Genomic DNA, 25788 nt, shown 5'->3' with positions numbered 1-25788 from the left:
TTTCACTATTCAATTTTTCTTTGCCCATCCATGTTGGTATTTATGGTTTCCATAAACGTTAGTTGTCTTTGAAAATATAATTTACTTGTTAAGGCATTCTGATCTCATTGCTAAGATGATTTACTTAGAACATAGAATATCGGGGTTGGAAGAAACCTTGGAGGTCTTCTAGTCCAGGGGTCCCCAACCACCGGGCCGCGGACCGGTACCGGGCCGTGGAGCACTCTCTACCGGGCCGCAAAGAATTTTTTTTTAAAAAATGGCGGCTTTCTTCACCTTCGGTGAATGCTGCTGGGATCAGGGATCAAGGACACAAATGAAAGAAGGGGAGGGAGGAAGCAACCGAAGCCTGTCCTTCTCTCTGGGTCAGCTCTCTCAGTCTCTCTCTCGCTCCTCCACCAGCACAGGAAGAAACTGCTTCAAAAGAAGCAGGGGGCTTTTCCTGTCGCCGAGCGCCCGTTTCTCCCCCACCCCACCGTCCGCCCGCCCGCTCGCTCACAGCGCGCACGCGCTGGGATTCAACCCAGTGCTCCGTTCTGCCTGCCTGCCTGCCTTCGTTAATGGTTGAATCGGAACAGCTTCGGCTGAGTAAAAGAGCGAATAGTTATTATTCTCAGCCGAAGCTGCTCCCAAACAACCAGAAACTAAGGCAGGCAGGCAGGCAGGCAGAACGGGACACTGTGGATTGAAGCGGGCGGGGGGGGGGGTGGGGTGAAACGGGCGTTCGGAATAGCTGCGGCGACAGGAAAAGCCCCCCTCCTTCTCTCTCCCCCGGTCCTTGCAAAATTTTCTGCTTGAAACCGGTCCCTGGTACAAAAAAGGTTGGGGACCACTGTTCTAGTCCATGGGTCTCTTTTGGACTTCAGGGACCACCAAACTCATAATTTTAAATCCCAGGGACCACTAACCGGTTCTATGGGCATGGCCTTATTTGTGGGTGTGGCTTGGTGGTCATGTGACTGGCTGGGCATGGCTTGTATGTAAATATTATAAATATTTATATAAATATTGAAATTTTAATAAAAAAAGAGCAACTTTTACCCAAAATCAGGCAAAGCAGGCAGGCAGATTGAGTTGCTCACAGAGTCATTTAGTGATCTATCTATCTGCCATTGGCTAGCTCAGTCTTTAAAATTTGCTTGCCGTGAGTCTGCACTGAATAATAGAACCTTCAGTCCTAAGGGAGGTTTGGCTGTGCTTAAAAGCAGAACCAAAGATCTAAAGACTAGCTAGAAAGTAAGAAATACAACCATTTCCTGCTTCCTAGCTAATCTAAATCTCCCAGCACAGCAGAATAGATGATGGTCAGAAAAAGGAAAAATAGCAATTTAGCAGGCAAGTTTGCCATGTAAGGAGTGAATGGGCGGGGAGGGTTCCTGTGGGCCATGTGGGCTGCGTAGCCTTGTGTTTCTGTGCAGTCTGGATTAATTGCTTTGGGGGGTGCTCTGGGGGTGAGATTTCTCTGCAGCTCACCAAAATTTTCTCACGGCCCACCAGTTGGCAACCGCTGTTCTAGTCCATCCCCCACTCAAGAGAATCTTTACCATTCCAGAAAAATGGCTTCTCCAATCTTTTCTTGAATTCATCCAGTATAGAATACCCACAAATTCTGGAGGCAAGCTTTTCCACTTATTGATTGTTCTCACTGTCACTGTTTTAATTTTATCTTATTGAAATAACTCTTAACGTCCAATGTGAAACAGTATATTGATTTGAAAGAAAATTGGCTCCTGTATGTATATATTTAAAAATTAACTCCATTTAATCCAGGCTGAATTAGAGATGAAATACAAAATCATAGTGTATTTGTATCTGTGTCTATACAATCTTTTTTGTGTGTACTTTTTTTTATATTCAGCGAGATCCACCTGAAGAAGAAATACCATTTTGCACAATAAAGTCTTTTCCAGCTGCTACTGAACACACAATACAGTGGGCAAGAGACAAGGTAAATTTTAGCATGAGGATGATACATTCAAATTAGACGAGTTCCATTGAAAGGAAGAAAAAGTAGAAATGAATTGCAATCCTGGTTTCTTTTTCTATCAAGAAAATGGGTAATATGCAGTAGTATTTTCTTATAACATTTGATTTTTTATTTTTTTTTAGTTTGAAAGTGCTTTTTCACATAAGCCTTCCCTGTTTAACAAGTTCTGGCAAACCTATCCATCAGCAGAAGAAGTGTTGCAGGTGATATTCTAAATTATGATAGAAATTACATGTGGAATTACTGTGTTTGCCATTTAATAAGTAAATTTTATGTAATAAGTTTTACATATTTGACTGAATATTAATTGTTTAATATAATTAAATCTGTAGCACATATTTGTATTTTCCCAAAAAGCTCTGCAGAGGTTTGGTTATTATCTTGCATGTTTATTACTGATTATAATTTTGTATTAACATATACTGTGGAAATACATTTGTTTTAATTACATGTAATTTGTGACCTATGTTCAAGGCTTGTTTTTATGTTTTCTAGAGAATAAAATCTGGGGAAAGTTTAGAAGGCTCTTTCCAAGTGATTAAGTGCCTGGGTAGAAGACCAAGAAACTGGTCCCAATGTGTTGAATTGGCAAGATTAAAATTTGAGAAGTACTTTAATCATAAGGTATGAATGTTTTACTTATTTTATTAATAACAAGTGATAAAAATAGGTAAGATTACATTTATTAAAAGTACCTCTTTTATTTGTTTGTACATAAATTAAGCAGATTATTTATTTATTTATTTATTTATTTATTTAAAATGATTTTATGCTATCATTTTTAAAATATGCTTTCTAAAATAATGCATTGATATATATATAGTTTATTATTTAATTACTTAGTTGTCAAGCTAATCAATGGTAAAATACAATATTTTCTAAGATGAAATAGGCAAAAAGAAATAGAATAAAATATATATGTGCTAAATACAAAGTCAGTGTTCAAATAATACACAATATCCTGATCTGTTCAATATAATGGATTCTTACCTGAATTGCCTCATCTATAAACTTTGCAATTCTGCTAACAATGTATACATTGGACCTCAAGAGGAAAGAGAGTAATCTTTGATTCATGGATAGCGATAGCAATTAACAGAGTGGTGCTGAACTGTATAAAACCAGAAACATCACTAGAAGCCAAAAAGGCAAGCCTATGTCTGATTCACTTTTGCTATGTCATGCATGTACATGTCTTCTCTGAAACCAGTTTCTGCTGCCAAAAAAGATTGGGGACTGCTGGTCATGACTATATTGGCATTTGTTGTCAAGGATCAGTGTCTTTTAATTTCATGGGTGAAGTCGCTATTTGCAATGATCTTGGAGCCCCCAAAAATAAAATCTATCACTGCGTCATTTCTTCCCCTTCTATTTGCTAGGAAATGATGGGACTAGATGCCATGATTTTAGTTTTTATTAAAATGTTGAGTTTCAAGCCACTTTTGCATGCTCCTCTTTCATTCTTATCAAGAGACTCTTTAGTTTCTCTTCATTTTCTGCCATAAGAGTGATACCATCTGCATATCTGAGGTCGTTGATATTTCTTCCAGCAATATTAATTATTTCTTGTGATTCAGTCAACACAGCTTTCTGCACCATGTACTCTGCATATAATTAAATAAGTAGGACAACAATATATACAGCTATGTTGTACTCCTTTCCCTATTTTGAACTAATCAGTTCCATGTCTAGTTCTAATTGTTGCTTCTTGATCACCATACAAGTTTCTACAGCTTGTTGTGATCTAAACCAGGGGTCCCCAACCACCGGGCCGCGGACCGGTACCGGGCCGTGGAGCACTCTTTACCGGGCCGCAAAGAAAAAAATTTTTTAAAAATGGCGGCTTTCTTCGCCTTCGGTGAATGCTGCTGGGATCGGGATCAAGGACACAAATGAAAGAAGGGGAGGGAGGAAGCAACCGAAGCCTGTCCTGCTCTCTGGCTCAGCTCTCTCAGTCGCTTTCGCTCCTCCACCAGCCCAGGAAGAAACTGCTTCAAAGAAGCCGGGGTGGCTTTCCTGTCGCCGCAGCTTCCCGAGCGCCGTTTCACACCACCCGCCGCCGCTCGCTCAGCGGTTCAATCCACAGTGCTCCGTTCTGCCTGCCTGCCTGTCTGGTTGTTTGGGAGCAGCTTCGGCTGAGAATAATAACTATTCGCCTCTTTTTATCAGCTGAAGCTGCTCCGAACGAAGAAGGCAGGCAGGCAGGCAGGCAGAACGGAGCACTGTGGATTGAACTGCCGAGCGGGCGGGCGGGCGGGTGGGGGTGAAACGGGCGCTCGGGAAGCTGTGGCGACAGGAAAAGCCACCCCACCCCCCACCCCGGCTTCTTTGAAGCAGTTTCTTCCTGGGCTGCTGTAGGAGCGATAGAGTGACTGAGAGAGGAACGAGGCAGACACCTGAGGGAGGGAGGGAAGGAGACACCTGAGGGAGGGAGACACCTGAGGGATGGGGCTGAGGGAGGCAGGGCCGAGGCGCTCCCTGAACTTGGTGGTTTGCTGGCAGACATTTTATTACCCGACTAGGTAACAACATCAGATGTTACCTAGTCAGGTAATGAAACGTCTGCAAGCAAACTACCAAACTCGATCCCCCGGTCCTTGAAAAAATGTTTCTGCTTGAAACCGGTCCCTGGTACAAAAAAGGTTGGGGACCACTGATCTAAACAATCAAAGACTTTAGCTTAGTCAAAGAAGTAAAGGTAGATTTTTTTTTAAACTCCCTTCTTTTGGCATAGCCCAGCAAATGTTGACAATTTGATCTTTAGTTCCTCTTTTAAATCCAGCTTGTACTTCTAATAGTTCTCAGTTTACATATTGCTGAAGCCTAGTTTGTAGGATTTTGAGGCCATGATCCATGAATGGGATTCTGGATGCACAACTACCAATTAAAAAAAGGCTTTTTTTTAAAACTGAAATAATTGTTAGTTAACAGTTCAACTGTACACTTCCCTCTTTGTGAACTTTAACAGGGGTTATAAAATAATCTGTGTTGATTTTACTAATGTGTTGTAAAACCAGTTAAAGTTAGTGCCAACTTTTGAAATAAATGAAATTTGATCAAATCTAATTTAATACAGGAAGAAGCCAAAAACAAATTCTTTAGTCCAAATTTTTGTTTTAGACTATCAACTCAAGCAATATTTATAGTCTACATCTAGCCTGATTATGTATTCATTTGATTCAATTACTATTTTTCAATAGTCGTGGTCCTTTACTCATAGCCTTGTTAAAGTATAAAATTGGTTCAGGTTAGTAAATTGAAGTTTGGATTAAAAAGTGATCAAATTAATAACAGACTATCTGTAACTTCTATGCTAAGCAATAAATAGAAATTATTGGAAATTGAAGAGTCATTGTCGCCCCCTCCAAAAATTTGAATTCTAAAAATTTAATTTTCACCTACTGTTCTTATATTTTAATTTTACATATCCCAGAGTCCCTCTTTGAGGAAGATGGGGCATTTCAAAAATATGAAAAATAAATAAATAACCCCTTTTTATTTTATGTATTTATATGTATTTCTACATTTGTATTCTCTTATTTATTTATTAAATTTAAATGCCACTTGTCTTACTGTTGCAACAATTCTAGACAGATTAAAAAGAGATAAAATATACAGTGAAAATAAATGAAACTTAAATGGGGACTAAAAACCAGGAGTATAGATGGCATAAGGGAGAAGTCTTTTCTCTTATCTCATCAGCCACCTCTTGTGACAAAGTGAAGGTGCTGACCCCAAACCAACCAGAAGAGCCAGGTTTTAAGGCCCTCCAGGAAGGCCAAAAGGTTGGGGGCAGATTTCATTTCCAATATTAAATTGTTCCAAAGGGTGGAGGCCATAGTGGGAACCAACCAAAATTCCTTGACAAATGAGATTCATGGCAAGTCCCATCTGCTAGACTAAATGGATGTTTCAATCCCATTGGGGCAAGATGGCTCCTGATATCCTGGAATCCCTAGTAACGCAGCTCCACAAGACTTCAAAACTTAAAGGAAGTTTGTTATTCATATTCATGACAGTGGTGCTATTGTACCGGTTTGGCCTGGTTCTGGTGTACCGGTATTGCCGAAGATCAGCAGAGACTGAATTGGTTCTATCTAAGGAGCTGTTGTTGAGCTCACCTGCCCACCTGGGCTCCCATACTGACCTTTATTCCCTGCTTTTGAAGGGCAGCTGCTTTGCGCAGCACAGCAGATTGCCGCGCATCAGCTGCTAAAGCTATAGGGAGAGTGCAGGATTGCAGGAGGTGAGTTGGAAAGCCTCTGCACATGCGCAAAGTGCATATTTGGCATGCACACGCAAAGCACGGCCACCAAGCCATGCCCACCGAACCCGTGGTACCCTACTTTGAAACCCCTGATTCATGATAATAAGAATATTTTATATGTGATCCAAGACAAATTGCTCTTCAAAGACACAGTGTGGCCTAAACAAGCCAAAAGTTGGACACACCTACTTTATAGTAATTACTATTTGAATATTAGTTCATAATAAATTTTCCAAGGGAAGAATTTGAAAATAGAAGTCCTGTGTTGTGTATCTAATTGCACTTTCTTATCTGATAGACTTTAGAATAGTTTACATGCACCATGTTTTCATTAACGAATGTATATGTGCTCATTGAACTATGCTCTCTATTTTTTTACTTAGGCTCTTCAGTTACTGCATTCATTTCCTATTGATACACGATTAAAAGATGGCAGTAAGTGCAGTAATTTTATATTATACCAAATTTAATTTTGCTGTTTTTAGCAATTAATTTGTTTTTCTTTGAATTGACAGGTTTGTTTTGGCAATCACCCAAAAGGCCACCTTTTCCAATTCAGTTTGATTTTAATGACCCTTTGTAAGTAAATTTCTTTTTTTTATATATTGTTATTGTAATTGACAAAATACTTACTGATATCTATGGACTTATAGAACTAGTTTATATATTGGTATTTCTATACAAATATGGTATCAGAAGATCTTTTATGACTAAGAATAAGCTCTAAGTCCTGTAATAAAACCTTTTGATGTATACATGTGTGACTGAATTGCTTTTTTTTTTTTTACTATACTTGTTTGGTGTTATCTCTGAATGCGTCATTCAGTAACTTTTAAAACATATATTTTTACATGTGCCAACCACATGAAAGTGCTAATTTTAGAAATATTTCAATGAAAATTCATGCCTAAATTTGGTTTGCATTTATATCAAAATGAGAATTTGAATTCTAGATCCAAGATACTGTTTCCTGATACTTCCAACTCCCCAAATGTCTCATTGCTTCAAGAACTTGCTCCGTATTTTGTCATATGTCCATTGGAAAAGGTGCACCTTTTGTTTCCAAATCCTATCAAGATATGGGAATTCCGAGTTCTTTATTTGGATTTTTACAGCCAGTAACAATTAGCTTTGGGCTAATAATTCTTATTTTTGCTTTATTTAACGGAGGTGGTGTAGCATCCTGAATACTTGCTCTGGCATAATAGTGCTTTATAATCATTTCAAGCTTCTAAATATAAATTAATGGACTGAAAGGGAGAAGCAAAGAAAAAGATTGAAGGGTTGGTTGGAAGGATAACAAGGAGGGGTAACAACATTTACAAACCCAAAGATAAATGCTCTCTTTCTCTCTCTCTCTTTCTATCCCCCCGCTCTCTTTTTTTTTAACCAAAAATTAAAAAAAAGTTTTCCTTTGGTGAAACATATTACACTTGATGTCTAGAAATGTTAGAAAAACACTGCCTCTAAGAATTCAATATTCTTTTTCCAGAACATTACAATTGGAGAACTACAATGAAATAATACCTTTGATTCAAAAATAAGTCCCACAAATTATATTTCTAGATATACACTGTGACTTTCTACAGACTTCAAAGGGCTGTCATAGCTTTAGGAAAGCCTCAGTTGATTCTGAACATTCTCACAGAACACTCTGCTATGTTTAAGAGCATCAATTATTTTCTCCAAAAGAATCTGATTTGATGAGATTCAGTTAAATGCAGTTTGCCATAAACTTGATTGTAGAAACTTTTTGTTTTACTTTCCTACAATCTCTCTCTCCTTTTTCTTTAGGCATTACAGTTTCATACTGAGTACAGCAAAACTGTTTGCAACAATTTATTGTATCTCTTTTACAGAAAAGGTAAACCTTCAAATAGCTGATGCTGTATTTGTACTACAGGTAGTCCTTGAGAAATAACAGGCCACTTAACAACAATTAAAAGTTATGACTGACACCCTAAAACTATATATGACCCTGTTTCAAAGTTACAACAGCTGCAATGGTACTGTGGCGATTCACCCTTTTGACAGACCACTGGCATGCTGTAGCACTTCCCACTTCTCTTCCCCCCACCCCCATCCTGTCATTCCTGCAGTTTTTGGGTGTCTCCCCAAGCCTCCCCATACCTCCTGGAAGCAGCTATCATTTTTGGGGCCTTGATAATTCCTTGCTAAAATGACAGCTGCTGTCAAAGCTTTCTGTGCCATTTAGCTGACCCCTACCAACTGGTCAGCAGGAGACTGAATGTCTCCTGCCTCTGGCCTGGCTTTAGAAAGCCAGACCTTGCATAAAAAGCAGCTTCAGGATAAGCTTCCCAAAAGCTTTCCCTTATTTAACTCCCTTCTTTCCCCAAAAAGTCACATTTCTTCAAAAACAAAAAGCAAACAAAAAACCAAGGTGGGAAGGTGGACTTATTGCTCTCCCCCTTACACCAATTAGTTCTTAAAACTAACCTCTCCCTCTCTTCTCCAATCTCTTTTAAAAACCTTAGCTTGACTCCAGACTGAAGAGTAGAGGAACAAAGCAACAAAGGAGAGAAAATATTTCTTCAGCTTTTTCTCTAGAACTGGAAGAAAAAAAATCATCTCCAAAATTACTTGACTAGAGATTTGTGCCTCAAAATGGAGTATGCTGGGTCTTTGAAACTTTAGCTGTCCATCTGATTTAGAGCCCAGCTAATACTTAAAGACTGGACTGCCTTCCTCTGGAGACTTGAAGCTTTGAACACCCAGAATCCTCCATTTTGTTGAATAACTTTTGGAGACGATGCTCAAGGGAAAATGTTACAGAAAGGTTTTATTTCTTTGCTTATTTTATACCTGTACTTTTCAGCTTAGAGATAAAGTATTTTTAAAAAGATAGAGATTGGAAAGCAAAGGGGGAATTTAGTTTTAGTACATAATTTGGGGGGAGTGTCAAGTCTCCCAGCTTTTTTTTAAAATTGGAATGTGGTGTTCTGAGGGAAGGATGGTATTAAACAAGGGAAAGATTTTAGGAAACTAGTTCTGAAGCTGCCTTTTACAGAAGGACTGGCTTCCCAAAGCCAGGCAAGAGGCAGGAGAGCTTTGCAACCTCCTGCTGGCCAGCTAATTGGAGCAGAAAGCTCTGAAAGGCTAGGTAACTTATCCTTTTTTTGCCCCAGAATGCAGGGCACCTTGTTAGGAGAAAGGCAGGGACAGAATTAGGAAAGACAGGAGCAACCAGTATTTTTTCCCCATTGTTTCTCCCTGACAAGACAGTTATCTGTGCTGCAGGCTGCTTGCAGGATGGGGAAGGCCTAGACAAGCCAGAAGCAGGCAGGCTGATGCCCACTAGGCCTCCCAGGATCTCCTCGGGAAATGCACTAGGGAAAGCAGGGAGAGCTGGTCATTACTTGAGGCAGCTCATTTAATATTGTCCCAATTTTCAACCCTAATGGGCAGTCTCTATTAGGGTCATAACTCAAGGAGTACCTGTAATCTGTTTTTGTTAGTTTTTCAGAGTAATTTGAAAAGTCAAGAAACGGGGGTGGGGACTTGTAAATCCAGTGTCTAGCTGGATTTAAAGAAATAAAAATCCTCATAACTGGTGTTTTAAATAAGTCTTCTGAATTGAATATTTTCCCATTTCATTTTATCTGAATTATCCTTCCTAATACTCTGTTTTCCAGGTTTTATTTATCTTACAATATAATTCTGATCAATTATATGTGTGAAAGAAATATTGTCTAGGAAACATTATCAGTCATATTTTGATAAACACACTCAGGAAATTATCTCTAACATTTCATGCTAAACTGTATTTATAAATTGTTTTGCTGGTTGATTTCCTTGTTTTGGAGTGGAGTGAGAAGTGAAATAACTTTGAAGAGTGCCTGTTTCATGCAATTAATAATTATTGGTTTTTTAAAAATAAAATATAGGATATAGCACAAGACACTATTTTCAAGATAATTTCTGGGTTAAAGATTCAGGAGTTTCGACCTTCTAACAAAGTAAGTTCAACTGTTGAATAATTTTTCTGATTATTGCCTAGGATAGTGGATGGATGGACAGAGATAGAAAGATAGACAGATACCGTGTTTCCCAGAAAATAAGACCTATTCAAAAAAATAAGCCCTAGCTTGATTTTTACATGTGCACATAATATAATATTAGTCCTCCCAAATAAGCCTTAGTTAAGACCCTGCCCATTCCATCCCGCCGTCTGGTTGTACAAGGTGGAGCAATGTGCATGTGTAAAAGCAAGCTAGGGTGGGGTGGAGCTGCCCCACATGCCCTGCACCTGCTTACCTTAGGACCGTTGCTGCCAGGCTTTCCACGCCCTTACACCTGTCACACTGCTGCCCGACTTTTTCGGCTGCTTGCAGCCAGATGCTATGTGACTTCTGCTGGTGCTGCCGCTTGCATCAGAAGGCCATATGGCACATTGTGCTGGTGCTGCCACTCGCGCATACAATGGCACACCACACCACACAATCTTCTGCTGTGAGCGGCAGCACTGGTGTGATGTGCCACACAGCCTCCTGCTGCGAACAGTGACACCAGCACAATGACCCATGTGGTGTCTCATCGCGAACGACTGAAAGTGGTGAAGAAGTTGGGCAGTGGCATGATAGGTATCAAGCTGTGGGAGGCCTGGCTGCATTGGTCCTAAGATAAGCAAGTGAGGCATCCCTTGGAAATAAGACTTGGTGTTTATTTTGGGACCCAAAAGAAAATACAACCAGATCTCATTTTTGGGGAAACATGGTAGATTGATGGATGGATGGATGGATGGATGGATGGATGGATGGATGGATGGATAGATAGATAGATAGATAGATAGATAGATAGATAGATAGATAGATAGATAGATAGATAGAATAAATGCCAGTTATCTTGAAATAAATTGTGCTGAACATAGAATAAATTAACTTGGGTGAGTATCCTTAGTAGAATTCTGGAAATAAAGGGGGGGAAAACATCAAAGGAAGGAAAAGGATACCTGAAAGCCTCAGTCATTCTTTTTAGTGGAAAAACCTGTGATCCACAAAAGTTCAGCTACAGTTAGTTGAATAAGAAACCTGAAAAACCTGAGAAAATGGAACAGATAGAACCTTCAGGAACAACAGGTGTTAAAAGGCAAGGAACAAGTCTCTGACTTCTTCCATTACAAATAGTCCTTCTGATGGCAATTGAGATTGTGATTGTCATTGCTAAGTGATTCAATCATAAAGCATGACATCATGTAACCACAGCAACAACATTCCAGTCAGTCCCAACCACTGTTATAACCCCAAGAGTAATAACAGTGGCTGGGATTGGGACAAGAGGTGTAAATTATTAAGATTCTCAGGCAAGAAACCCAGAGGTATGAGTGGAGTGGAATGGAGTGGAGTGGGGGTTGGGAAGACCTTGGGAGGGCCAGTGCAGGACATGCATAAGTTGGGGGAAAACTTGGGAGGCTGGGTACAGTTTGCATCTGAGTGTAAGAAGGCTGAATGTGTAGACAATAGAGTGCAAGTCTAAGATGGTGGGGTGAGTGGCATGCTGGGAGTGCAGGCAAGGACATCACAGTGGGCATATAGAAAAGCCAGAGAATGAATGGTGTGGCATGACCACAGGAAGTCTGGGGTATGGGCAGAGTGGTGGCATGTGAATGCAAAAAGGCTAAAGGTGCTAACCAGAATGACTTGGAATGTTCCCTATTATCTTCCCTATTGACTTTACTTGTAGGAAGCCTGTAGAGAAAGTTGTAAATGGTAATCATATATCCATGGATGTTGCAACCTTTGTAAGTGTGAGTCAGTAGCCAGAATCTAAATCACGGTCACATGACTGCAGTGATACTGTGAGGGCCATAACTTGCTGACAAATCTTGCTGTGTGAGCCACCCATAGTTCTTAAGTTAGGCAGCCATTTAAGTTAGATACAGACTGTGTGTGTGTGTGTGTGTGTGTGTGTGTGTGAGAGAGAGAGAGAGAGAGAGAGAGAGAGAGAGAGAGAGAGAGAGAGAACATATCTACATACTTTGCACATTTATAAAAATCACAAAGCAGGCACTTCTCAATTTTGTAATTGTTCAGCTTAATAAAGGGACTTATGACTGTGATTCAAAGTAATGCCCCCCTTGGTTACATGATTGCGATCTGGGCTTTTGACAACCTGTTTACGCTTACAACAAGTTGCCAAGCCCTCTGTGATCATTTGCAATCTTCCCTGCTGGCTTCCTCAGAAAGTCAATAGGGATACCAGCAGAGAAGCTAGCAATTCACTGCTGCAGGAGTCCCTCTGGTTTTTGAGGGCTGACTGAAAAAGGGTCCCATGCAACCCATTTTAGGACAGACATTTTCAGCCAGCCTTATTGAAAGCTGAAGGGTTGCCAGCCAGTTTGATTTTGCTCTGATACAGCCCTATTATTAAGCAAAGATGCTGGTTTAAAATGTCTGTAGCCAAAGCCAAGATGCATTTTAGACTGCGCTGTCTGGAGTCACATATGTCATTTGGGCAGATATATAGATTTGTTTAATAAATAAAATAAATAAAAAGTGCACCAGGCTAAAATCCCTTTTTTGATTTTGTCATGGACTTTTCCAGCCAGTGTCCCTCCGCCAAGCAGCCCTCTTATTTTCAAAAATTCTGGCTGAAAAAAGCTTTCTCACCTTTTAGAAATTATTTTTTATTTATCGTACAGCAAAAACATGGATTTATAGCGGTTCAAATGTTAATGTCCAGACCACCCAGCCATTCAAGGATAGGGTGGTCTATGTTGAAAAAAATCAGACATTGAGCCGGTGTAAGCTCTTGATGGACATTCGGACACAATGTAATGGGAATTTTGTCAAGGAGCACCACAGTCACACTGAGGGTTACAAGACCCCACTTAAACAATGAGTCCTGGCAGATACCATGTTGGATTCAGATCCTGTTCAGAGTTGACCAATGCTGGCGAGGAAAGTCAAAACCTGGTACCTCTTGTGTAGGGTCATCTACATAACTGCCTGTAAATGGGTGTTCAGCAGTCCATTTGGCTTTCCACTGTGTGTTGATGTCAAAGTTGTTAGGCAGCTGTCTAACCTTTTAGAAAGATTTCATGAAATGGCTTTCAAACCAGAAAATTAGCAAATACAGTGTTTCTAAATGCTATACAGGCTAATGCAGTGGCTTCCAACCTTTTGGCACCAAGGTTTGGTTCTGTGGAGAGAGGTTTTTCTGTGGACTGGTGGGGGCATGGGTTTGCATAGCTCCTTGCATTTCACAGATGGGGCTTCGCTTATTTGTGTGGCCTGGTTTCTGGCATGCTGTGGCCCAGTGCTGGTCCACAGACCTGGGGTTGCGATTCCTGGGCTAATGTACAGTGGGGAAGGGAGTCAGTTGTCTGTGCCAGAGAATGAAAGCTCTGTTTCTTTCTTTCTCCAGCACAGACAGCCTTGTGCTGGACTAAGAAGCTCATATGTGGAAAGAGGAACTAGCTATCTTTGACAGAAAAAGGAAGCTTGTATGCATTTTGCTCTCAGCGAGACTTGATGAAAAAGATCCCTCATGGAAGGACTTCTTTATTTAGCTTCACTGAGAGCAAAATTATTGCCTGAAGGAAAGACTCCACCTCTTTGGCAAGCAGTATTTTGTTATCCAAGAGGCTTGGTAAACATTGGTTCTCCACATGAAGAGGAGGTGTCTGTCCTCTTTCAGCAGGTAGATCTCTCACTCCATTTGCAGGCTCCATTAAAGTAGTAAGTCGAGAATTACTGTATAACCAAGTCTTCCCTAAAGCTTGTATCATCATTTTGGTATGTGGTTTTTAGGCATAATGTACCAATCTGCTGCTTTTTATATTTATCTTCTCAGTCTAAGTGTGGTTGGTCTCAATCCCAAAATGTGCTACTTTAAATTATACTGCAATGAAAAATTGTATTTTTCCCTAATGCTTTATTTTTATATTTTATAATAAGGTGCAATCTTTTTCTCAATTAATTTAAATAAAATATTTGTGGTACTATTTGTTGTTAATGTTTATAGGTTGTACAAACAGATGAAGCAGTACGGAAACCAGATCCTATTCCTGTAAGCAGTGAGGATGAAAGAAATGCTCTTCTTCAATTGGAGAGTGCAATCTTGGCCAACAAAGCTACAAAAAGTTAGTATCAATTATTAGAAATATAGAAAACTGGCTTTTAATCAGATTGATCCACTCAATAGTACATATACATTAAAAACAATTATATTAAATTTACATCAAGATATAATCAAACAATTGATAAATATATAGAGGGAAAAAAGAACCACAATGAAAAGGAAGAGAGCAAAAGATTTTCACAAAAGAGATTTTATATGATGTTTGAATGTCAGGTCAGAGGGGATTTGACTTTAGATATGGTACACAATTTAGCTTATTTAAATAATTTACTGGAGGGCAAGCTCTCATTAAGAAATCTAGCAAAGCTTTAGTACTTGAAAGTTAATCATTAGTACTGTGACAAGTAAAAGATTTCTGATTTCCATAAAATCAGCATTAATTAATAGTCAGGTTAAACTCTTATGAAGGTTTTTAAGGCACTCCATATATATTAGTTTTATTGATTGATCAATTAATCTTATTGCTATATAGAATGCTTTATTATATGTCTTTGTACAAATATGGCTGCCTCAAAAATGAAGCACAGACTTTTCTGTATTCTGGCTAATGGCTTGGTGTGATGGCAATAATGGAACTGACGAAACCGGTTCTTAAACATTTACCAGCACATAGTACTGCATACAGTTGTCGCAACCGTGAAATCTGAATGATACACTCTATAAGAAAATCAAAACAATATAAAGGACTCTTTCAAATTATAAACCTATTTTTTTCAAAAGGACAGCTAAGCAAATTAAATTTCTTTGACTATATTATGTTTTGTTAGATGTGTAATTTTGCTTTTCCTAAGACTTCAGGATGCATATCAACTTTTTAGTAAGTTTTTAACTATTCTACATTAATGAAAATGTGGATCTGTATAGAAAAATAGATATGTTGCTTCTTGATGTGGTATGGTCCAATTTTGTTTTGTTTTGTTCTTCTTTCTATAAGTATACTGTTTTTAAAATATGGTTGATTCCAACCTATTCCTTTTTGCTGAAAGATACCTTCATTTTATTAAATTGTCTCCTTATTCCAGAAGGAGTTTTCTGCAGCTGATTAATATTTCTAATAATTTCCCATTTTATGGCTTTTCAAATACTATTAGTATAAACAAAATTTTCCTTAAGGAAAATTAAAATAAAAAATAATAATTATGAATTAATAAAGAAATTTTGTTTCTGATTAGGTGATTTACAGATGAAGGAACTTAACTTTGAAAAAGATGACGACAGTAATGGCCACGTAGATTTTATTACAGCAGCTTCCAATTTGCGTGCAAAAATGTATAACATTGAACCCGCAGATAGATTGAAAACAAAACGTATCGCTGGAAAAATTATCCCTGCGATTGCAACTTCTACAGCAGCTGTATCTGGCTTGGTGAGTAAGACTGCATTTTTATTCAAATACAAAAATACACAAGTTTGTAGATCATTATGTATGTTGCACACATCCAATGTTATTTTAGTTGTATTTTAGATAAAATATGTCAGTTTTCCCTGTTTTTATATTCCTTTATTTTTCTTCTCTAGGTGGCTTTGGAATTGATCAAAGTAGTGGGTGCCTGTCCATTTCAAGCATATAAGAACTGTTTTTTCAACTTGGCCATTCCAATAATTGTCTTTACAGAAACAGCTGCAGTTAGAAAAACAGAAATAAGGTAAATTAAGATATCAAACAGGATATATTTTGAATATGCAATTTTCTAATGAAATCTCTGTATACATTAAGTATTATGTAACTGAGCAAAATTAATATTTTAGAATATCACCTCCTACCAGACAGGAAATACAAAGAGTATATAACAATATTGTGTTCTAATTTGGGGGGGAACAGCATTTTGTAAAATGTCCCAATGGAACATTTGCACCAAGTTGTGTTACGACAGCATGGAAGTCTAAACATTCCAAACATTCTGTATTACATATGGAACAAAGCTCTAAGTGTTTTTAGTATTACACTGCAGGGCACAATGAAAATTTGGATTAAAAGAAATGGGTAATAATCCCAAAGTAGGAGGCGTAGGGGATGTCGTTTATAGATAATGGGAAGATCTATTATAAAACCAACTATCAGAGAAATGTGGTTTAAGTCAATTCCAAGAAATTAATTTGCAAAAATTCCTGAAACAGGCTCCTCCCTATTCATGTAAAGTTAAAGTGAGGGAGTTGTAATATTCTGTTACTATAACTGTTCTAATAAATGCAATACTTTCTCTGTCTCTCAATATCTTTCCATCTACCTACTTATTTACCTACCTTACCTGTCTACCCATCTATCTACTTACTTTAGCCAATGACACTGGGGGGTTAATTCAATATGACATTAGCTCAGCAACTTAACATTCAACAAATGAAACTATTTTTTTCCTTTGCTATGCAACTTGAAAGCTGAACTGTAACATCAGTTTGGCAATTTCTTATTCTTATTTTAGGGATTTACAAAAATGCTTTTCATTCTTATTTTGTAACAGAAATGGAATATCTTTCACAATCTGGGATAGATGGACTATTCATGGGAAAGATGATTTCACATTGTTGGACTTCATAAATACTGTCAAAGTAAGACATTTTAATAAAATATATAGTAGAAATAATTGAGAGACCTATTAATGTTCTAATATATTTCATTAAAAACTTTGCTGCCTTTTAAGTCATTAGTTATCATCAGCTGAAGTTTTTCTTATGATATGTTTACTAAAGAAACAAAGATTATATAAAATAAACAAAAATGATCACACTGAATTGTTTTTTTCCCCTTTGTTTCTGCTCCATTTTCTATTTCATACAGTTGAATTTTTTTAAATGTATGTGTTACAGGAAAAATACGGAATTGAACCAATCATGGTTGTCCAGGGAGTCAAAATGTTGTATGTACCTGTAATGCCTGGCCACGTTAAACGATTAAAGCTGACGTAAGTTTTAACTGGGAGTCAAATAAGTCAAAAATTAATAGGGACTTTCAGTTTCTATCAAAAAAATTCTGTTTTACTCTGGTTATGTTGGCAGATTTCTTTTTGAAATAGATTGATATTCTGTGTATTGTCTAGGGAATAATAGTAACTTTTGTTGTTTGGGTTACTCCTCTTAAATGCTAAGAGAAGTTGGCCTTCTTCTAGTTCCAACATTGCTTAGCATCAAACATTAGAACCTTATAAGATTTTATATAGTCTGGTTTTCATTACCTTTGTTTGAATGGGTGGGGAAAATGCTATCTTAAAAGAAAAAAACCATCTGAAGAAGTTCTGTAGTTTAACTGTTATGTTCATTGTGAGAAGCAAAAAGAAGAAAAAAGTTCCACACTATTTTCAGTTTCTATGATTATTTTTTCAAGAATTGTTGTGATAATTCATAACTGGTACATGGTTTATGTTTTCATTTTGGTGGGAATGTTATTTGATTATCTGTAAAATTAGCTGATTTCCAACCCTAATTTACATAAAGTCTATCTATTACACTTAATCACCATATAATAAGTTTCTAGAGATGCTGAAGTGACATGGAAATGCAGGGCTTCTCATTTAGATTAAATCAGTAACACATGATTAGTAGCTGGGTGAGGAGAAATTTGGTTTTAATTTTATTGTACACGATACCTCCCTTGAATACCCATTCAACTGTTCTGTACTGTCCGCTTTAGGTTCACTTGGCTGATTCTTTACAGGTAGTCCTTGACTTACAACAATTGAATTCAAAATTTCTGTTGCTGAATCAATTGTTAAGTGAGTTTTGCCCCATTTTACTACCTTTCTTGCCACAGTTATTAAGTTGAATCACTCCAGCTGTTAAGTTAGTAACATGACTGTTAAGTGAATCTGGCTTCCCCATTGACTTTGCTTGTCAGAAGATCACAAAAGAGGATCATATGACCCAGGGCCACTGCAACCACCATAAAAATGAATCAGTTGCCACGTGTCTGAATTTTGATTCATGAGGATGGTGCAAAAGTCTTAAGTGTGAAAAACAGGCATAAATCACTTTGTTCAAAGCTACTGTAACTTCAAATGGTCACTAAATGAACTGTTGTAAGTTGAGGACTATCTGTAAGTCTCCGGGGCATGGTTTCCATCAGTACACTGTTCTATTGAACTGGAAGAACATTCATCTTCTGAAATCTTTCAAATGGACTTTTTTTTCTGGATCAAAATGAAAAAAAAAAAATCAGTGTTAATTGATCTTTTACTATTGTATGTATTTTTATTAACAATTTGGATTATAATAATTAAATATAATACAAATTTAGAAATTAAAACAAGTATAAAAATGCAAGAAAATCAAAGAAAAAATAAATAAATATATATACATGATTTGCAACTTTATTCACAACAAATATAAACAAATTTAACAACACTTTACCTTTTCTAAATCTGCAATAGTTTTCCTCCTTATTTCGTATCCCATCTCTTATAAATAAACAATCCATAAAATATAATGTTTTGAAACCTGGTGTTAGGGGAAAGTACAAAAATGTTAGCCAGAAGTAACAATATCTTATTTTCACCTTGATCAAATGCACAAACTTTATGTTCCTTCCTTTTACTTCTTTACTTTATTCAAATGTTGAATTCTTCTTTATTTCTTCTTTGTCCTATTATATAGAGTTCTACATGGTTTTAACAAATATCTTTTGTAAATTCAGTAGGAAACAAATTATCCAGGTCACTCTCTTAGCTTGTCATTTATATTTTCCTTTTAAATTTTAAAACCTCAGCTAGTTTCTTTTGTAGGTTCAGTGAAACATTGCTTTCTAAATTTTCTAAATTTTGGCCTGTCAATTGTAAATCAATTTTTGATACCAAGGTGTCCTGCAGTCTCCCTGTTGGAACAGCCACCCGAAGCACATATGGGTGATCTCATATTTCTTCCTTATGCATAGAGAATCCAATAATGATCTATGAATGTCAGCTCCGCTTTTGCTGAGTTGTCTTCAGTTGTTCTTTGTTGTTGTTAGTTGCGAAGTCATGTCCAACCCATCACGACCCCATGGACAATGTTCCTCCAGGCCTTTTGTCCTCTATCATCTTCTGGAGTCCATTTAAGCCAGTGGTTCTCAACCTTCCTAATGCCGTGACCCTTTAATACAGTTCCTCATGTTGTAGTGACCCCCAACCATAAAATTATTTTCGTTAAAATGATGATACATGGCATAGGTCAGTCAATAGAGTTCATTAAAGTTTCCTATGATTTACCATTCTCTGTGTTATTTTTTTACATACCTGTTACTATCACAAGGGGGAAGTATTCACATCAACCATAGCTGAATATAAAAAGACAGATCAGCATCCAGATTAAGTTCCCATGGTACAATTATTATTTTTTACAGTAGATGATGATTTTACAGTACATGATTTTACATTTATCCAGTAATTATAATTCATGAAGTGTCGCTTTACCTCCAATACTGCTGCTTTCAACACAGTAGCTACTTTCTACACAGTAGCTGCTCTCTACACATGTGTGACTGGTCCGCATAAGTACATTATGACGCCAACCATGTCACATATACCTGTATTTGTACGGGGTGTATGTGATGGGGTTGGTGCAATGATGTCATCATGCTGGGTACTCATATTTGGGCGTATCTGCATGTGGGCGGACCCGCCTGGAGACGGATAGAGGAGCAGTGTCTCGATTCCTAAGACCATCGAAAATATGTGTTTTCTGATGGTCTTAGGCGACCCCTGTGAAAGGGTTGTTTGACTCCCAAAGGGGTCATGACCCACAGGTTGAAAACCACTGATTTAAGCTCACGCCTACTGCTTCAGTGACTCCTTCCAGCCACCTCATTCTCTGTCATCCTCTTCTTCTGTTGCCCTCAATCTTTCCCAGCATTAGGCTCTTTTCCAGTGAGTCCTTCCTTCTCATCAGGTGATCAAAGTATTTGAGTTTCATCTTCACGATCTGGCCTTCCGAGAGCAGTCAGGGTTGATCTCCGCTAGGACTGACTGGTTTGATCGCCTTGAAATCCAAGGGACTTGCAGGAGTCTTCTCCAGCACCATAGTTCAAAGGCCTCAATTCTTTGGCATTCAGCCTTTCTTATGGTCCAACTTTCACAGCCATACATTACAACTGGGAAAACCATGGCCTTGACTAGACACACTTTTGTTGGCAGGATGATGTCTCTGCTTTTTAGTATGCTGTCGATTTGCCACAGCTTTCTTCCCTAGGAGCAAGTGTCTTTTAATTTCTTGGCTGAAGTCCCCATCTGCGGTGATCTTGGAGCCCAGGAAAATAAAATCTGCCACTACCTCGATTTTTTCATTATCTGTTTGCAGGAATTGAGAGGACCGGATGCCATGATCTTAGTTTTCTTAATGTTGAGTTTTTAGCCAACTTTTTCACTCTCCTTCTTCACCCACATCAAGAGGCTCTTTAGTTCCTCTTCACTTTTTGCCATTAGAGTGGTATCATCTGCAACTTCTACCTTTTCCCAAATTGCTGTCAGGACAACTATTCTAGAACTCTCAGTTTCAGATGCATATCACCTTTAAATATCCCTTTTGAGGATATCTCCTTCCATGGTAAAAACAAATACTGCACTTTTAGCTTTTTATGATAAGACTGTTTAGTGGAATGCACATTGTTAAGCAGAAAACATGGGTTTAGTATTATTGGGCGATATAAAATTATTGTTCCACCACATGATTGTATTCTGTCAGCATCTTATTTTGTAACTGAAAAATAATATGACATATTGCATAGACACCCAGTTACCAAGTGTCATATGCAAAATGGTCATAAGTCAATTTTTTGAGAGCCATTATAACTTTGACCAGTCCCTAAATGAACTGTTGTAAGTAGAGGACTACTGGACATCTTTTTGATTTCTGTAATCCTTGCTCACTGGGAATAATCAATTTAGATTTTTTTCCTTTAAATTAGGAAGGAAGTAATCATAGATATGGGTGTTCTAGAAAAATGAAATATAAATAAATAAAAAATCATGGATTAGATCCTAGATAGAAAACACTTTCCTGTTTATTCAAGGTACTTAGATTTTAATCTTTTAATCCTGTCTTTACTTTCTATTTTATAGTTTGTGGTTTTGTTTTTGGATTTTAAAAAAATGTTTTTGTGGATGTTTATTTGAATGTTGTTTAATAATCTGTATAAATGCTAAGAGTTTAGGACAAAGAGAAAATATGAAAAAAGAACTAGTACATACAAGGGCCTCGGAAAAAAGTGAGGGCACAGGACATTAAAGGTAGAGCTTGAAGCTATCTTTTTTTCCTCATCTCATACATCCTAAATCATATCACTTTATCAAGAGGAGGAATACATAGCAAGCAGAATCACTGCAGTTTAAATTAGTAACATAGTTGTTAAGTGAATCTTTCTCATTGACTTTGCTTGTGACCCCAGGACAGTGTGACTGTTATAAATACATGCTAGTTGCTAAGCGGCCAATTTTTGATCACATGACTGTTGGGATTCTGCAACATTCGTAAATGTGAGAAATGGTCATAAATCACTTTCTTCAGTGCCATTGTAACTTTGAACTGTCACTAATGGTCACAAGTTGATGATTATTTGTAACTACCTTTTCTTATCAAAAAGCAAAATTAATCTGGAAAGTTAGATCCCTACCTCAGAGAAGTCAGTAAATAAAGGTTGATAGAAAAGATTAAGAATGCCCCCTAACTATTGTACAATCACAGCATATTCTTATTAACACATTTCAGATTGATTCTGATTCTTTATGTCCTTAATATAATTATAAATAAATATTATATATTAATTTGTAGAAATTATGTCTTGAATTAGTCTTCTCATCCTTCAAGGAACTTGTTTGTGATGTATTTGTTACTTTTAAACTTTTCAATCATATCTCATAGGATGCAAAAACTTGTGAAGCCAGTGGTGAATAAGAAATATGTGGACCTCACAGTGTCATTTGCTCCTGAAATAGATGGTGAAGAAGACTTGCCAGGACCACCAGTTAGATATTATTTTGCTCATGAAAATAACTGAGATAGGTCTATTGTTTACAACTTAGTAGGTCATATGAATTGAGCATGGCACCATCTCCTTTTTATAAATGGTACTATATACAAAGCCTTAATCCAGAATTGAACAGTGGAAGATGGTGAGCTCTTCTGAGAAGTCCTACAGAAAAATAACTTGTAACATTATAAGGAAATTTGAAGCTTGCTGGAAAATATTGCTGTTTTTGGCGGAAAAAATAAATGTTATTACTATCTGCAAAAGATCTGAAAGGCAACTAAAAATCTGCACTGAAAACAGGAGCTGAGCATTATGTGAAGTGGCAATCAAGACTGGAGAAACTGCACCATGTTCCAAATGATGATTTTATTTTCCTGCTGTTTTTCGCCACTGCATCATAATACTGAACCCATCTATCCTATAATGTTCCATTGCATATTGATCCTGTTTTCGTTGTATAAAATACAATTTTTGTATAAAATAGGATAAGTGATAGATAAGAAAAACTAAAGTGGTAATGTTGGTTTATACTTACACCAGAAGTAGAACATCCAAAGCAACATTATGTGAAAAATTGCAGATATTTGTATTTATTTCCTAAATATTTGATTTTCATAGGTCCTTTACATATTGTTGTAAAGAACTGTGTATAAAGAAGACTTATTTGATCCTAATTGAAAAAATAATTAATGCTTTTAATGGAAATATATTATATTTAAAAGAACTTTGAAATTTGAATTTAACTGACAGTCACATTATCCATTACTGGGGCACTTGTTTTAAACCTCACCCAGTCCTAAAGAAAGAAAGTGGGGTTCAATCTTTCATAATAATAATAGGAACATATAGACACATACCGCCTATTCATTGATTTCTTTCCTACAGACTCTAACATTTAGTGTATTATTATTATTGAACTGCTGAACTTGGTTAGGAAAAAACACTTAACAGGATAATTGATAGAAAAGTAAGCTTTAGTACACACACACAAAAAAGTAAGCCTTGCTAAACCATTTTTTTGTGATTGGACCCACAAGCAGCAACACTGTTATATAATTACGAGTGATTCAGATTTAATACATCCAGTTGTTGAACTGTTTTATTGCATTCTCTGGCCGAGGAGTTTATTGTTTTTATGTAATTCCCCTAGGTTTTATATTGTTGCTATCACTTAACATGGAACTTACAGTGCTTGAGATGAAAATCAATAGGCTTAAACTTACTAGAAATGTAAGTGATTATCTCCTTTGGCACTATTTAATGTGGTGATTCTGTATAGTATTTGGATATAAGCATGTTCCAGCTATAATGAATCTGATTGCAAACAGTTTAGACATGTAAAATTAAACATTAAGTTTATTAGCAGAGGACAAGAAAAATTAAGTTCAGTACTCTGAAACCAAGGTAGCTTCCAGAATGTGTGTTTCAACTCCTAAAAACCTCTGCAATAGTCATATTAGGTAGGAAATTCATGGAATTGAAATATTCACATCTGGAGAGCACCCAGAGTAAAAAAAAAATCCAGGTTTAGCTTTGTATGAAAAAGTAGTGTTACAGAAGCATAATGCATTTTTTCATGTATGTAACCTCAATAAATTGTTGCCCATTATATATTGTTCCACCCCTGCTTTTATTGTCATTGTGTAAATTATGACAGCAAATTGTTCCTTGTTTCAGTGGACACTTAATGCATCAAACGTTATTCTGTGAGCTGAATCCATAGCAAACTTACTCCAACATTTGGGAGTTATTCTAAACATACAAAACTTTTTAAATTGTATTTTGCCAAATAAATATTTAATGTTTTTAGTATGAAATAGTTTTGGAGAAAGAAAATAACGATGTATTCAAAAAGGCTTAAAATTAAGAAGCAGCAAAACAAGATTTCATGCATGAAGTTATAGTAAGCAATGTATTAAACAAATTAATTTTGTGTTTTATTTAACAATCTGGATGTGATTATGTCTTGTGCTCTCTTTCTATTTTTCTTTGGGGTTACTAATCAGCAATCAGAAATAGCAACAAGACTGTATTTGCATATGCAAAACTGCATTTGATGTCATACATCAGCCAGTTTGAAACTGAGAAATCTTTCCTTGCAAGTCTTTCTTGCAGATCTTACTTTATAGAAAAATACAAAAAAGGGCCATCGTCAACACAAAAAATCTCCATACCTGTGGTGCAGCTACTTAATCTTGAAGATTATTTTGCTCACATAGGTAATCTCAAATAGGGCTATCAATTTAAAAGAAAAATATGTATAATTATATTATCCTTCCATAGTTTGCTTTATTTCTGAATTGATTTCAATACATTTTGAAGAATTATTTTTATTTGTGTATACAAAATAAATGTACAGCATAAGCAGTTACGAAAACTGCTTTTTGTCTTTCATATTAAATAATTTAAAAAGGTAACATCAAAATGTGTGCATGACTTTGTCAGTATTTTGGGACATGTTGTAATATGAAAATATAATTGATGGTTTACAGTGAGAACCAGGTATGTAATTTTATTAACATACATCAAAATCATCCACTTTCATTAGAGGCCTAGTGTTTAGTGTTCCATCACAGTACTGTTTACACTGAAATAGTAGCAGTAACAGAATAATTCTACGTGTCCTGCATCCTACTTAGACTTGAACTCACTGCCAGAAGACTCATGACTTCTGTAAATATCTATTGGTCATAAAGTCATGGAGGTCTGTAGCATGGCTCTATTGATTACCTCTTGATGTATGTTTGTAGGTTTTTTTTTTTTTTTGGAATGTCCATTTTGCTACCTAGAACAAAGAAAATACTATGTGTCCATACACATTAAACTGGTGATGCTTCCACCATGCTTAAGACAGCAAAGAAATTAAAATGCTTTCACAACTACTTCTTACCTAACATCTGTTAACTGAGATGAATGTCTCACTGCATAATGCTAGGACAGGCACTGACAGCTTGAGGAGGAAATTGTTGCATGGTTAAGAGTTAAACAGCATGACCATGGCCAAAAATAGTACATAAGGTGGTAATATTGCAACAATGTCCAATTTCAGGTCTCCATCATTACCCCACATGATGTAATTATATATCCCCAATCTACAAGTAGTCCTCAACTTACATCTATATATTTAGTGACTGGAGGAAGCCAGATTTGCTTAATAACTGCATGATTCACTTAACAGCCGCAATGATTCATTTAACAACTGGAAAGTTTTTTAAATGGGGCACAACTCACTTAACTCTCTTGCTTAGCAATGGACATTTTGGGCTCAGTTTTCATAAATCGAGACTACCTGTATTCCCAAAGTGTGAGAAAACCAATTCATTGTAGTTAATGCTTCTTAAGAGATGTAAAGGGCAAATGAATATTAATAAAAGAAGGAACTACTTAGTTTCTTGTACTAGCTCTATCTTGTTTGAATTCATATTTGTATCCTGAAGCAAAAGAAATCAAACAAAGGGTCCTGTTTTTTCTTAATAGTCTCAGTATTGGCTGTTTTGAATTGAT

At 36.9% G+C, this 25788-nt stretch overlaps 1 protein-coding gene across 2 annotated transcripts in view; it reads left to right on the top strand.

The window, feature by feature from the left end:
* Nucleotides 1-24706, top strand: part of UBA6 (ubiquitin like modifier activating enzyme 6) — an 84867-nt gene extending 60161 nt beyond the window's left edge. For both annotated transcript variants that reach the window (XM_087945835.1, XM_087945836.1), the window contains 13 exons: nt 1859-1948; nt 2110-2190; nt 2483-2611; nt 6638-6689; nt 6770-6833; nt 8049-8118; nt 10160-10231; nt 14238-14355; nt 15527-15720; nt 15873-16000; nt 16814-16901; nt 17160-17254; nt 22176-24706. In XM_087945835.1, the coding sequence (XP_087801961.1) occupies nt 1859-1948; nt 2110-2190; nt 2483-2611; nt 6638-6689; nt 6770-6833; nt 8049-8118; nt 10160-10231; nt 14238-14355; nt 15527-15720; nt 15873-16000; nt 16814-16901; nt 17160-17254; nt 22176-22311 (1317 nt within the window). In that variant the 3' untranslated portion in view covers nt 22312-24706. The remainder of the gene's footprint in view (nt 1-1858; nt 1949-2109; nt 2191-2482; nt 2612-6637; nt 6690-6769; nt 6834-8048; nt 8119-10159; nt 10232-14237; nt 14356-15526; nt 15721-15872; nt 16001-16813; nt 16902-17159; nt 17255-22175) is intronic.
* The last annotated feature ends 1082 nt before the right edge of the window (nt 24707-25788 follow it).

This window comes from Notechis scutatus, chromosome Z (genome assembly GCF_049901735.1).
Source record: "Notechis scutatus isolate UNSWTSFEM ecotype Mainland chromosome Z, rNotScu1.2, whole genome shotgun sequence".
Classification (NCBI taxonomy): domain Eukaryota; kingdom Metazoa; phylum Chordata; class Lepidosauria; order Squamata; family Elapidae; genus Notechis; species Notechis scutatus.
Note: the sequence above shows the minus strand (reverse complement) of the source record. Positions and strands in the feature narration are given on the sequence as shown.